The sequence below is a fragment of the Mustelus asterias genome, chromosome 11, assembly GCF_964213995.1.
Source record: "Mustelus asterias chromosome 11, sMusAst1.hap1.1, whole genome shotgun sequence".
Classification (NCBI taxonomy): Eukaryota; Metazoa; Chordata; class Chondrichthyes; order Carcharhiniformes; family Triakidae; genus Mustelus; species Mustelus asterias.
Window position 1 is genome coordinate 13,118,043 of NC_135811.1, and position 15,639 is coordinate 13,133,681.

Here is a 15,639-nt window from a genome sequence, read left to right on the forward strand (position 1 = left end):
TCAGCTCTGGTCCCCAAGGTACAAAGGAACCTTTCAATCCCTGAAGCTCTCCAGTGAAGGACCTCACGGCTGCTTCCTGCTTTCAGAAGACCGAATTCTGAGGAAAAAGTGACTCTTCAGCCTTATAGAATCAAAGGGACCTACCGCACCGAGGCTCATCTTGTCTGCGCCGGTCAAAGACAAACCACCCAACTATTCTAATCCCCTTTTCTAGCACTTGGTCCATAGCCTTGTATACCTTGGCATTGCAAGTGCACATAGAATCCCTACAGTGCAGAAGGAGGCCATTTGGCCCATTGAGTCTGCACCGACCACAATCCTACACAGGCCCTATCCCCATAACCCCCTGCTAATCCCCTGAAGTAGCATCAATTTAGCATGGCCAATCCACCTAACTAGCACATCTTTGGAGTGTGGGAGGAAACCGGAGCACCTGGAGGAAACCCATGCAGACACGGGGGGAATGTGCAACCTCCACACAGACAGTGACCCGAGGCTGGAATTGAACCCGGGTCCCTGGCGCTGTGAGGCAGCAGTGCTAACCATTGTGCCACCGTGCCACCCTAAATACTTCTCAAATGTAATGAGGGTCTTTGCCTCCACCAACCTTGCAGGCAGTGAGTTCCAGACTCCCACCACCCTGTGGGTGAAAAAGTTTTTCCTTACATCCCCTCAAAACCTCCTGCCCCTTACCCTCTATTATGCCCCCTGATCATTGATACCTCTTTAATTTTTAAATTCATTAATGGGATATGTGTACCGCTGGCTAGACCAGCATTTATTGCCCATCCCTAGTTGCCCTTGAGAAGGTGAGCTGCCTTCTTGAACCGCTGCAGTTCCTGAAGTGTGGCTACACCCTCAGTGCTGCTAGGGAGGGAGTTCCAGGATTTTGACCCAGCGACAGTGAAGGAACAACAATAGATTTCCAAGTCAGGATGATGAGTGATTAGGAGAGAAACCTCCAGTTGGTGGTGTTCCCAGGTGTCTGCTCCTCTTGTCCTTCTAGATGGTAGCGGTTGTGGGTTTGGAAGGTGCTGTCTAAGGAATCTTGGAGCTCTTGTAGTGCATCTTGCAGATGGTACACACTGCTGCCACTGCTCGTCGGTGGTGGAAGGGGTAGTAATCAAACGGGCTGCTTAGTCCTGGATGGTGATGAGCTCCTTGCGTGTTGTTGGAGCTGGACTCAACCAAGCAAGTGGAGAGAGTTCCATCACACTCCTGACTTGTGCCTTGTATATGGTGGACAGGCATTGGGGAGTCAGGAATTGAGTTGCTCGCCATAGGATTCCTAGCCTCTGACCTGCTCTGGTAGCCATAGCATTTAAATGGCTAGTCCAGTTCAGTTTCTGGTCAGTGGTAACCCTCAGGCTGTTGATGGTAGGGCATTTAGTGATGGTAATGCTGGTAATAGTTTACACTTCACTGTAGTTTTTTTTCTCTAAACAGTGTAATTTATTCTACCCAGTGTGGGATTTATGCAAATGAACACAATGTAAGTTGACATTCTAAATCACAATCTTAACAGAGGATTTAACCCAGTTACTTTAAGCCAACGCTTGTGCTAAAATAGCACAGAGAGGGATTTTCATTATTGCGTTAAATGCCTATGTATGAATATTCCACAACAGGGCGGCATGGTGGCACCGCGGTTAGCACTGTTGCCTCACAGCGTCAGGGACAAGGGCTCAATTCCAGCCTCGGGTCACTGTCTGTGAGGGGTTTGCACATTCTCCCAGTGTCTGCATGGGTTTCCTCCGGATGCTCCGGTTTCCTCCCACAGTCCAAAGGTGTGCAGGTTAGGTTGATTGGCCATGCTAAATTGCCCCTTAGTGTCAGGGAGATTAGGAGGGTAAATATGTGGGGTTACGGGAAAAAGACCTGGGTGGGATTGTTGTCGGTGCAGGCTCGATGGGCCAAAATGGCCTCCTTCCGCACTGTAGATTCTATGATTATGTGAAGACCCTTATTTTTCTGAGTTCCATGTGCCCACCTTCTACTTAAAAAAAAAATTGGTTTGAATGCTGATTTCAGCGAATTGAATGGCAAAGATCCAAAGATTGCTGGAGTTGCATAATTGACACAATCAGGCAAAACCAGGTCAATTTTAGCACTTTTCTTTGGTTCCTCAGTCAGGAATGAGCAAGAAGACTCAACCGTGGTGAATTAGGGGTTAATTAAAAACCTGCCTTTCAAAGGGATTAATCAGGATTCCCTCCCACGTGGGTTTAGGATCCCATTATTCAGTCGGGTTGTCATGGAAAGGCATTAAGTGGAGGCCACATCGTTCTCACATTACTCCTAAAATCAAGTAAAAGTATTGCTGCCAAATCCCAGGCTGCAGAACATCATAGCTATGAGACTTAGTCTCAAGTATCATATCATGCATGTGTCGAGAAGCATAGGGAAAGTCTTTGAGTAGAAATGATAGACTTTGACCTTCTCACATTGAAAGCAGCAGGTCTGGCAGGAGTACGTCGTGACTGGGAGTTACTTTTATTTAAAAAGAAAGTATAGTCACGGTAACAGCGTACATTTTCGCTTTAATCTCCTGGTCATGAAAGATTGCTTGTGTAAATAATCATAAGAGTCCTACAGTGCAGAGGCAGGCCAAAGATCAAATAAAAGATAGAACAAATCCTGACTGTAATTAAGCAAATACAATGGACTGGCCAGTTTAGTAGTTTGCTCAGTGGAGGGGGGAGGAGGGGGTGGTAGCTGCGGGTATCTTTAGGATTTGTTCTAGGGTGTTGCTGAGCAGGCCAGAAGTTATTGATCATCCATTGGTACCATTGAGAATGTGGTGGGGAGCTACCGGGACAGGACATTGGGTGATGATGAGTCAGGAGTCCCAGGATTTTGACTCCAGCAACATCATTGATTTGATCTGTAGGATGGCAGCTCTGCTGAATAATCTACTAAAATAGTTCAAAGAGTAAGAACATAAGGAGCAATTCTTCCTTCTGTTTGGGATTACTGAACAAGTGGACATAAAGGCCAATTGTTTCCAGTGCAAAGTTTCTTCCTTTCTACTCTGTCCAGACCCCTCGTGATTTTTATACATCTCTTATAAATTGTCCTCTCAACCTTTTCTTCTCCAACGGAAACAGCCCCAATTTCTCCGGTCTATCCATGTAACAAATTTCCTTATTCCTACAACCATGCTCGTGAACCCCTGCATTCTCGCCAAGCCTTCCTATCCTTCGTGAAGTGTGGCAGCCAGAACAGGGCACAATACTCCAATTGAGGCCGAACTTGTGTTTTATACAAGTTCAACATAACCTTCCTGCTCTTGTTCTCTGTGTCCCTATTCATAAAGCCTTAGATACTGTATGCTTGCATGGTGGCACGGTGGTTATCACTGCTGGCTCACAGCGCCAGGAACTTGGGTTTGATTCCCGGCTTGGGTCACTGTCTGTGCGGAGTCTGCACGTTCTCCGTGTGTCTGCGTGGGTTTCCTCAGGGTGCTCCGGTTTCCTCCCACAGTCCAAAAGATGTGCTGGTTAGGTGCATTGGTCGTGTTAAATTCTCCCTCAGTGTACCCGAACAGGCGCCAGAGTGCAGCGACTAGGGGATTTTCACAGTGACTTCATTACAGTGTTTAATGTAAGCCTACTTCTGACACTAATAAATAAACTTGAAACTTTAAAACTTTATTTCTTGCTCTTTCAACCACTTAATGCACATTTAGTTCTAGTTTCACCTGCCAAAGGAAACAACTTCCCTGCTTCTATCTTATCTATTTCTTATGTTCTTATATTCTGGTCCCCTTGAGATTCAGCAGGATACCTCTGCAGAACTTTCCCGCCCAATATAACAAGAACTAGGAGCAGGAGCAGGCCATCTGGCCCCTAAAGTCTGCTCCGTCATTCAATAAGACCATGGCTGATCTTATCGTGGACTCAGCTCCACTTACCTGCCCGCTCACCATAACCCTTAATTCCTTTACTGTTCAAAAATTTATCTATCCTTGCCTTAAAAACATTCAATGAGGTAGCCTCAACTGCTTCACTGGGCAGGGAATTCCACAGATTCACAACCCTTTGGGTGAAGAAGTTCCTCCTCACCTCAGTCCTAAATCTGCTCCCCCTTATTTTGAGGCCATGGCCCCTAGTTCTAGTTTCACCTGCCAGTGGAAACAACTTCCCTGCTTCTATCTTATCTATTCCCTTCATAATCTTATATGTTTCTATAAGATCTCCCCTCATTCTTCTGTACACATATTAAATGTGTGGAATGAAGGACATGATAATGTGACTTGTGGAAGGGTGAGGGAGGGGAGGGAGTCAAATGTGTTTTCTAGTTCCATGTTTGCTTGTGGTTCTCTTGTCAGGTTGTCTCATGTGTGTTTTTCTAATAGTTATAATGAAGTTCTGACCCCTGATGCTAAGGGTCGCAGCATCTCTGTAGTGGAGAGAGCAATTGCCATACAAGCAGTTCTAGTGAAGGAACTTAGAACCACTTAGTAGACCTGACTTTTGGATTGTAGCCTATTATCTCTAGTTTCGACAAGCCAGTTACTTTGAAAAGCGTTATCTGAGTAATGAAATGATTCATCAATTCATTATGGAGCTGAACGGGCTGGAGGCATGATTGTGAGGCCAAGTGATGTCAATTGCATTGGATTCTTGCTTATTAGTTTGCCTGAAGAAGCATTGAAATCAGAGCAGCCTATCATCGCCATTTTGCTGGCAGGTTTCGAGGCAACAAATGAATTATTAACACACTTTTTGAGTGTAACGTCTCCCAATGTATAATAACACAGGGCTAGATTTTTCTTTCTCTGCACCGGAGCATGGCTGATTACTGAAGAAAGGGAAACTAGGAATGAAGGCTTTCCCCATCTGATTTTCCATCCAGTTAACTCAGTGGGGAGTCAGGCGTGTGCTCCCTTACAGGCGTTCGATTAATCATGTATGACTGAGCTGTATTTGATGCCCCTCAGGCAACCCAATACATCTTGGTATGGGGACAGAGGACGCTGCCCCTGCCTCTCTGCCACAACAAATTCAGTTCAGTCGCTGATTTCCTGGGGGCTCAGCACCAGGTGCCACAAGAAGCCATTTTACGCTACAAGATTTTAAACAAGTGGATTAAGGAATATTTTGCAAGTAAATGACTTTCTTCCAGACCGTTTTTTAATTTTAAACAAGTGAGAATTGAAGAGGTAGGGGTGGGGTGGGGTGGGGGGAGGGGATGGGAGGTAAAATCAATACATCACTTAATTGGTAACCATTTTCTGCTGAAGAGGTGAAGTAACCTGATTGGGAATGGTGCAGGAATCCTTCATACCTTGGAGCTCACTGCTCCAAGGAATGCATCCTTTGTTACCACCGATCCAATGAACATCCTGATTTAAAAATAAAAATTTCTGGCACCAGATGGGATTGTTGGGTTTGTAATGCCATTATTTGCTTCACTGCACCCTTCTCCTTATGAAAATAACAGCACTGCCCCTCTGATTTGTGTCTGATGAAGGTCCTCAGTTAATTCGGTAACCTCTGCCATCTTGTGTCATTGTCAGAAGTCTCACAACACCAGGTTAAAGTCCAACAGGTTTATTTGGAATCATGAGCTTTCGGAGCGCTGCTCCTTCATCAGGGAGTGGAGGTTAGTTCACAAACACGGCATATATCGGCAAAGACACAATTGAAAGATAATTACGGATTGGAATGTGAAGAATGGTTGGAATGCGAGCCTTTACAGGTAATCAGGTCTTTACAGGTACAAACAGTGTGCATGGCGAGAGGGATAATCACAGGTTAAAGAAGTGTGAATTGTCTCAAGCCAGGACAGTTAGCAGAATTTTGCAAGTGGCACAGTGGTTAGCACTGCTGCCTCACAGCGCCAGGGATCCGGATTCGATTCCGGGCTTGGGTCACTGTCAGTGTGGAGTTTGCACGTTCTCCCTGTGTCTGCGAGGGTTCCTCCGGGTGCTTTGGTTTCCTCTCACAGTCTGAAAGACGTGCTGGTTAGGTGCATTGGCCATGCTAAATTCTCCCTCAGTGTAAGCGAACAGGTGCTGGAATGTGGCGACTAGGGGAATTTCACAGTAACTTCATTGCAGTGTTAATGTAAGCCTTAAACTTTAACTTTAAAACCCAGGCAGTATGGTGGGGGTTACGATTAGTGTGACATGAACCCAAGATCCTGCACACTGTTTGTACCTGTAAAGACTTCATTACCTGTAAAGACTCGCATTCCAACCATTCTTCATATTCCAATCTTGCAATTGTGTCTTTGCCTATATATGCCGTGTTTGTAAACCTACCTCCACTCACCTGATGAAGGAGTAGCGCTCCGAAAGCCCGTGATTCCAAATAAACCTGTTGGACTTTAACCTGGTGTTGCGAGACTTCTTACTGTGCCCACCCCAGTCCAACAGCGGCATCTCCACATCTTCTGTCAGGCTTGGTAAATGAAGATGGTCTGAGGTACTTATCAAATGAAACCAGGGTTGCCAACCCTCCAAGATTACTCGGGAGTCTCCAGGGATTCGTGGCCAGTCTTCAGGACGCTGTGGAGCGCAACCCAAGAGAGGAATCATAGGGGCAATAAAATTTCTTAAAAGAAGAATTTAATTAAATGCTTGAGATTATATAGCTGTTTCACGAGGCATTGCTGTGCTTAAATTGGCTACCACATTCCTTACATTACAATAGTGACTCAACTTCAACAAAAAACTCTGAGCTATAAAGGCTGGACTTCTCTGACCTCGCCTGCAGCTGGGATTTTCCCACTCTTGGTCCAGTGGATGGAGATTTGGCTGAGTGCCAAATTCTCCGTGAGCCATGGCAGTGGTAGCGGGGCAGGTGAGACTGGAGAATTCTGGCAAATGTGCTTTGTGCATCCTGAGATTGTGAAAGGCAATATATATAAAAAGGCAAGTCTCTTTCTTCCTTGACCAGTGAAAGGTTTGCAGCGACTTAGGATTACTTTTGGATCGTCAACCTACTTGACGAGCAATGGCGGAAGACTGAACTGAGACTTGTGCTCTGTCACTGCAAGGCATTATCCTTATTCAGTGTATTCCCCAGATGGTTCAAATAATCACATTCTTTTGGCTTTCAACTGCCAGGCATACTCTGAGTTAGTTGTCTAGACATTAATTTCCCTCTTGGCTCTTTCATTTGCTGATAGGTATAATATCAGCCAGCACTGTCTGTGTACAATATTGTCTGTGGGACAATATTGTAGGAACATCCAAAACTAGACTGCCAGCTGGCCCGTTGAGCCTACTTTGCGAGGACATCTCTCTTAATTTTAAAATCATAATTCCCTGCCTTTCTTCATTTCATTACTTTCTAAGAAAATGTCTCTCTCATTAAATACTTCCACTGATTCAGCATCTTTGATTTTGTGGATCTCATATTCTCACGATAACTGTGCAAAGATATTTTCCCCGAATACATTTTTTAGAATTGTGTCACTTCTAACTTTTAGGCGGGAATGTTATGGGATTTTCCTACCTCGCTGCGGTGAACGGAGATTTGGCCGGACGTCAAATTCTCTGACCCTGCTGCAGCGGGAGCTTGGTTCGATCGGCCAGTAAGATCACTTCCTTCGTATTTCAGGGCCAATCTTCAGAATGTGCACCAAAGGCAGGGAGGCTTGTCCTCTGTCCATATTGCGAGTGCCCTGATGAAGTTTCCAACCATTTTTCATGTACTAAAGAATTATTTTGTGGATCATGCAGAGGCAGGTGCGACTGGGATTATCATAAGCTGCGCCATTGGTGGAAGAGTTCACTCTGGAAAACTGGTCGATGGGGATTCCTCTAGCGGAGGGGGAAATTGTTCCTTACCTTGCTGATCTTTCACTTGTTTTAATAACTTGGTCAGATCGCCTTAACCTGCTCATCAAATTGATGAAGTCGCTGGGTTCAAACAGCATTGCTTGGAGTACACAATCTGCAGTGGTTCAAGATGGCGTCTCGTCACAAGCATCTTCTCCCTAAGGATGGTCAACAACTGCGAGCCTTCACAGTCCACATCCCCAGAATGAGAAAAATAGGGAACATAACCTGCCCAGTCTCTTGCCTCATTGGCAATGTCACGTCAACCTTTGAATTTTTCTAATTTGTCAATTAAATACTTTCTCTGAACAGTTTATGGGTGGGATTTCACACCCTCACTCGTCCTGAAACCGTAAAATCCCGTCCGAGGTTAACAGACCTTCCCATTGTCCGCCCCTCACCAGCTCCAATTCCCATGGCGGACCGGGCAGTAAAATTCCGGCCTATATGTCTCCTTTTGGCAAACTGTACCTGCTTCGCATCTTTCTAAGGTTAAATATAGAACAATAGATCTGTGGGTTTGCAGAAGAATCCAGGCAATTAAATAAAGCCATTTAAGCTTGCACAGGCAAAAAACCAAGCTGTTGTTTTGAAGATGCTTCTTAAAACTAAAGCCTCGAGATGCTCACCAGTCGAATCTGTTGTATTAAAAAATGATACGAGTTCTTTTGGTTGTGGGTCAGGGGATGTGTTCCATATTTAGTCCAGTTTGTACCAGCAATGATTGTCAGTGCGTACGTCAGCAGTCTCCAAGCTCCTTGACCCCAGTGTGCAGTGACATTCACACTATGGTTTTAAAAGTGCAAAATTACCTCAGATCTACTGAGTAACAGTTTTCAGTTAATTCCTGAAGCTTACTTCCCATTCATTGCCTTGGTATTTTTTAGTTTAAAGTTTATTTATTTATTGGTCACAAGTAGGCTTACATTCACACTGCAATGAAGTTGCTGTGAAAATCCCCTAGTCACCACACTCCGGCACCTGTTCGGGTACACTGAGGGAGAATTTAGCATGGACAATGCACCTAACCAGCACGTCTTTAGGATGTGGGAGGAAACCAAAGCACCCAGAGGAAACCCACGCAGACATGGGGAGAACGTCTAGACTCCACAGACAGTGACCAAGTCGAGAATTGAACCCGGGTCACTTGCGCCGTGAGGCAGCAGTGCTAACCACTGTGTCACCGTGCTGAGGGGGAGGGGAGGTGGTGGAGGGGGAGTAAATAATTGGATAGCTCAACAATTCACCTTCAAAATGTGCCAACAAATAGGCAGTCATTAAACCAACCTCAACTATCTCTCATGACATCTAATTGATGAGATGTGAATATATAACGCAAAGCTAGTTGTCAGCATTACACAACAGATGGTACAATTTGCTTGCATCATTTATGAGTGTGATGTCACTAAATGTCACGTTGAAGGGGATATATTTACCAGTCAACTACCCATCTCTATCTGTAATGTATTTTCCTTTTTTAAGAGCATATTTTTTCTACTATCTCTTTATATGTGTCAAGATCAGGGATGTCAGCACTCGGGAATGAAGCACTTTACAGCTTTGAGTACTCCAGGTCAGGTATAGAACAGCCAAATGTAGAGTAGAACCCGTTCAGTTCTCCCTCGAGCTGAGAACTGGATTGTATCAGTCGGAATTCGCAGTAACCTGCACACAACACCCTTACAATCTGTTTGATGAATTACGCTCATTTACCGCCATGAACCACCCACCAGTACTATCTATTCTCGAGCAATGTTTGAGTTTAAAGAGTGAGGGATTGAGATAATTGAGTATGGTCCCGTCTTCATCGGATAAAACAGAGATGAGGAGGAATTTCTTAAGCCAGAGAGTGGTGAATCTGTGGAACTCTTTGCCGCAGAAGGCTGTGGAGGCCAGGTCATTGAGTGTCTTTAAGGCAGAGATAGATAGGTTCTTGATTAATAAGGGGATCAGGGGTTATGGGGAAAAGGCAGGAGAATGGGGGTGAGAAAAATATCAGCCATGATTGAATGGCGGAGCAGACTTGATGGGCCAACTGGCCTAATTCTGCTCCTATGTCTTATGGTCTTATGGATATGCACATTTTCCAACAAGAGTGACGAGCTAGAAACTGCAAGTTAGAATCCCCCACCCATCCCTCCTGACTGTATCCTGGGGTCACTGATCCCAATTGTGCTGGGAACCTGGGATCTTTCTGTTTTATATGGCATTTTCCCATTGTGCTTTTTAGATAAATGTATAAGTGCTATTTTCAGGATGTAGGTGATATCTGGCAAGACCGGCATTTATTGCACATCCCTGGCCATCTTACTTGACCTGTCTGCTGGTTCTCAGGCAATGGTGGAGCAGGGCTAAGGCCTACTTACTCTGTGCAGTTGTGTCCATTGGGAACTGCGGTGAATATGACTGAAATTCAGCCCCCGGAAAACTTATAGAACCCGTGCTAAGTTGAGCAAATCATTTTGGGTTTGATGCGAATCGTGGAAGGGAAAGTATCTTGTAGATACTTTATTTTCCAATTGATTGAAATGTTGAGAAATATACATGTTGTCAGCTTTTGTGTTCCACTAATTATTTCTGTCTTTGTTTTATCTGGTTGCCAGGGATCCCAAATATTGTGGACATTGTGACAGTTCATCACCATGGCAATGGTTCAGGCAATGCCCATAGCTTCTGAGCATCAGAATTCAGAGAGTGAGAGCAACCTGCAAACTTCTGCAGCATCGCCAATCTTGCAGAGCACCATGGGAAGCGTTGGCAGTCTGGTGTCAGGGCGCAACTACCATGATAAGCACTGCAAGGCCACAGAATACAATAGCAAGTGTCGTAAAACTGGCCAGGTACAGAACGTTTTCAGGCAACAGGATGGACACCTAAAAAATGGCTACTCTCAGGACTGTATTGGCGGAGTGGCAACCAAGAAACAGTGTTCAGCAATTGGGAAAAGTGGTACCCATGCCTATTTAAATGAAGACCACCGCAACGGAGTCTGGAACATGGTGGAATCGCCCAGCAGCCCCTGCAGTGATCCTGAAGATTTCCGCGAAGCACGATCGATGAATGGAAACATCCGAGGGCCTCCTCCGAAAATAATCCCGGTCTCGGGCAAACTGGAGAAGGTAGGTCACAGTGACGCCTTTTCATGGACAGTGTGCAGTGGTGTGCCATAGATTCACCACATAAGCCTTCATGTTGTGGGCAAGATGCCAGCCGCAGAACACATGGCCTTGAACTTACACTTGGGGCTCCTGCTGTATCAATCTATTGTGTGTTAGATCCATTTCTCTTCTTTGTGCACTAATGCCCCACTGCACAGTTGGAATACTGCGCACAGTTTCAGCGCCCATATTTATTTTATACGTTCATGGGCTTTCATGTTATTGCAGAAAGTGGGGCGGCACAGTGGTTAGCACTGCTGCCTCGTAGCGCCAGCAACCCGGGTTCAATTCACGGCTTGGGTCACTGTCTATGTGGAGTTTGCACGTTCTCCCCATGTTTGCGTGGGTTCCCTCCGGGTGCTCCGGTTTCCTCCCACAGTCTAAAGATGTGCGGGTTAGGTGGATTGGCCATGCTAAATTACCCTTTAGTGTCAGGGGGACTAGCTAGGGGAAATATGTGGGGTTACGGGGATAATAGGGCTTTGGGTGGGATTGTTGGCGGTGCAGACTCAATGGGCCTCCTTCTGCACTGTAGGATTCTATGGGTGTCACGGGCTGGGCCACCCCTAATTGCCCTTGAACTGGGTGCCTTGCTAGGTCATTTCAGAGGGCATTTAAAAGTGAACCATGTTGCTGTGGCTCTGGAGTCACATGTAGGACAGCAGATTTCCTTCCCTTAAGGACATTTGTGAACCAGATGGGTTTTTACAGCAATCATTTCATGGTCATCATGAGATTAATTCCATCTTTCAAATTTCACCATCTGCCTTGGAGGGATTCCCGGGTCCCCAGAGGGATTATTCTGAGTCTCTGGATTACTAGTGCAGCGACAATGCCACTATGCCATTCCCTCCCTCCCCTCCATCATAAGAGGGATGTAAAGGTACTGGATAAAGCGCAAGAATGATTCATAAGAATGAAGCCAGAACTGAGAGATTGTCAGGCAAGATTGAATAGACTATAGCCAACTAGCTAGGCTCTGGACTTTCCTCAGTGTGCTGTACCTGTATAGCTGTTGATCAGAAGGAGTTTGAGGTCCTTGTGCGCAAATCACTCAGAAGCTAGGGCACAGGTACAAGATAACAATCGTGGGGAGGCGATGGCCTTGTGGTATTATCACTAGACTATTAATCCAAAAACTCAGCTAATGTTCTGGGGACCTGGGTTCGAATCCTGCCACGGCAGATGGTGGAATTTGTATTCAATAAAAAATATCTAGAATTAAGAATCTACTGATGACCATAAAACCATTGTCAATTGTCGGAAAAACCCATCTGGTTCACTGATGTCCTTTAGGGAAGGAAATCTGCTGTCCTTACCTGGTCTGGCCTACATGTGACTCCAGAGCCACAGCAATGTGGTTGACTCTAAACTATCCTCTGAGCAAGGGCAAGTAATGCTTTAAAACTCTTACTGTGTTAAAACTCTTACTGTGTTCACCCCAGTCCAACGCCGGCATCTCCACATCAATAAATGCTTGCCAGCCAGTGACGCCCATGTCCCATGAATGAATAAAATGTAGTTAATCGGGTTCAAGGAGATTGGAATACAAATTTAAATTGCTTTCTTTTTTATTTATTTGTTCGTGAGAAGTGAGCATTTGCTCAAAACAATTTCCAGATCTCCCATCCCTAATTACCCTGGACCCTGATGGTGAGGCGTCACTGGCAACTTTCCTTCCTTGACTGACTGCACAGCCATTTCAGAGGCCAGTTAAGACTCAACCCCATTGCTGCGGGGCTGGAGTTACATGTAGGCCAGACCCAAAGAGGCTGGAAGATTTACCTTCCCTAAAGGGGATTAGGGAACCAGATAGGTATTTACAATAAGCTGCTAGTTTCCGAATCATCATTACTGAGACCCGCTTTCCATTCCAAATTTATTAATTGATTGAATTTAAATTCAATTAATTAATACATTTGGAATAGAAAATGGTCTCGCAGCACTAGGGACCCGGGTTCGATTCACGGCTTGGGTGACTGTCTGTCTGTGTGGCGTTTGCACATTCTCCCTGTGTCTGCGTGGGTTTCCTCCGGGTGCTCCGGTTTCCTCCCACAGTCCAAAGATGTGCGGGTTAGGTGGATTGGCCGTGCTAAATTGCCCCTTAGTGTCAGAGGGACTAACTTGGGTAAATACATGGGGTTACAGGGATAGGATCTGGGTGGGATTGTTGCCAGTGCAGGCTTGATGGGCCGAATGACCTCCTTCTGCACTGTAGGTGTATGAATAGAAATGAGTTGTTCAGTTTGTCTGGTGTACTTGAAGCTGCCATAGGTACAGTACTAAGACAATGCATGGGACTAGATTTTACTCTTGCATACTTTTATCAACTATCCTGGCACGGCAGTGTCTTGCTTCTGTCAGGCCTGCTTGATAATTACATGGATGGAGAAGGGAATGGAAGACTATATTGCTCGGGTTAAATGAAGTAGGGTGGGAGGAGGCTCATTGGGAATATAATTACAAGAATAGACCAGATGGGCCAACTGGCCTCTTTCTGTACTGCACAATTCTATGTAATATGTACAGGAGGTATCACTGAGGGAATCGCGATTCACACAAACACCAGATATATCTGTCCCATTAGCTTTTATTCCATGGTCTGTATTTTACAGGAATACACCTGAGGTAATGTAAACCACTGTGAGAATATCTCTGATCCACAAAAACACATACTGACAGCAGAGGCACAGACACACATACTCACTCTCGTTTTACACGCACGCACGCACGCACACACACATGCGCATCCCACACACACACTCATACGCACGTACACACACACCCCCTCACACACACCCCCTCACACACACACCCTCACACACACACACACGCCACGCATACACATGCACACACGCCACGCATACACACACACGCCACACATACACATACACACGCCACACATACACACCACACACACATGCACACACATGCCACACATACAAACACACGCCACACATACATACATACACACACAGATCGCACACATACACACCCACCCACACGCACGCATGCGGACGCACACACGCATACCTCATTCGATATACCTTTCTCTTTATGTGTTACCCACAGCTGCCTGGTGTTTACTGGCTGGTAGTGAGCCCCTCCTCTGACCTTTGCCAAATGCCATCCTGAGGGGAACAGCGAGGCGTCACCCAGGTGACCAGCACAGCTCTTGCTCGCTGCATTTTCACCCCAGCCCCACAGAAATAGAACCGTCATTCTGTATGACCCTGTTAACCATCCGAGAGCTATTGAACGCACCGTGTGGGTTCTAAGCTGAGAAGTATTGTTTAAATAGTGACAAATGAAAGGCGTATGACGCAATGAGATCTCCACAGGTCACAGCCTTCATTCAAATGTAAAGATGAATGGAATCATCTGAACTTTCTGACAGGCAAGATTCTCGCTGTGTTCCTCCATGTTGCTTCCATTACAATAGCTGGAGTGTAGAAATATCAGCTTAACTTCAGCTAATGAAAGCACTCCAATTTATTTGTGAGCTCCTTACTGCGAGGGCCATAGCAGAGAATCTCCTTTAAACTGTAAATGCTGTGATTGAGGAGCCAAAAACCTAATAGCTTTGTGATGGCAGTAATCACGGGAGAATGACAGCAGCGCAGTACACACTGGATAAGAAGCTGGGCATCTCAGTAGTTTCTGCTCCTGACCTGGCTGTCAGCATCCATACACATAGCAGCTCAGCTGGACTCAAATTATCTGGCCATTTTTCTCAATTGCTGTTTCTTTTTTCTAAAAAGAAAACAAAAAAGGAAGTTTGGCCATTATCATATTGTTGTACGTGGGAGCTTGCTGTGCACAAATCTCCTCCTTGTGTGCAAATTGGCTGCTGGGTTTCCTCTGCTACATTGGTGAGGACACTTTAAAAAAAAAAATTGGCTGAGGCTATCGTTGTGGAAAGTCTTGAGGAAATGAAAGGCGTCCAATAAATTCTAAATTCGCACTCATCCTTTTTTTTTTCAACAAATGCATATCAATTGGTCGTGTGTTTGTGTGGGGCGGCTCGGTGGTTAGCGCTGCTGCCTCACAGCGCCAGGAACCTGGGTTCGATTCCAGGCCTCGGGTCACTGTCTGTGCAGAGTCTCGTTCTCCCCGTGTCTGCGTGGGTTTCCTCCGGGTGCCCCGGTTTCCTCCCACAGTCCAAAGATGTGTGGGTTAAGTTGACTGGCCATGCTAAATTGCCCCCTAGTGTCCCGGGATGTGTAGGTTATAGGGATTAGCAGGGTAAATGTGTGGGGTTGCGGGGATAGGGCCTGGGGTGGGATTGTTGTTGGTGCAGACTCGGTGGGCTGAATGGCCTCCTTCTGCACTGTACAGTTTCTATGATTCTCTCCTACAGTTACCACAGTTGGAGTAGGATATCTCTCTCCCACACCTTGCATTCATAAAACACCTTCAATGCATGCAATGAATGCATGGGGTTGTGGGGATAGGGCCTGGGTGGTATTGTGGTTGGTGCAAACTCAATGGGCTGAATGGCCTCCTTCTGCAATGTAGGATTCTATGATACTCACTCTCACAGCCGCTGTCCTCCCAGATGGGGCTGTGCACCTTCATCTGATTTCTGAAGCCGTCCACGATCTGACATCAGTTGTCACCACACTGGTTTTGCAGATGTAGACACCACATAGTACATTTGGTGGCAGCATGGGCACACACACTCCATAC

At 45.8% G+C, this 15,639-nt stretch overlaps 1 protein-coding gene across 8 annotated transcripts in view; it reads left to right on the forward strand.

Annotated features, from left to right (window-relative positions):
- Positions 1–15,639, forward strand: part of lzts2a (leucine zipper, putative tumor suppressor 2a) — a 223,234-nt gene that overhangs the window by 186,999 nt on the left and 20,596 nt on the right. For all 8 annotated transcript variants that reach the window (XM_078223151.1, XM_078223146.1, XM_078223147.1 and 5 more), the window contains one exon: positions 10,396–10,911. In XM_078223151.1, the coding sequence (XP_078079277.1) occupies positions 10,435–10,911 (477 nt within the window). In that variant the 5' untranslated portion in view covers positions 10,396–10,434. The remainder of the gene's footprint in view (positions 1–10,395; positions 10,912–15,639) is intronic.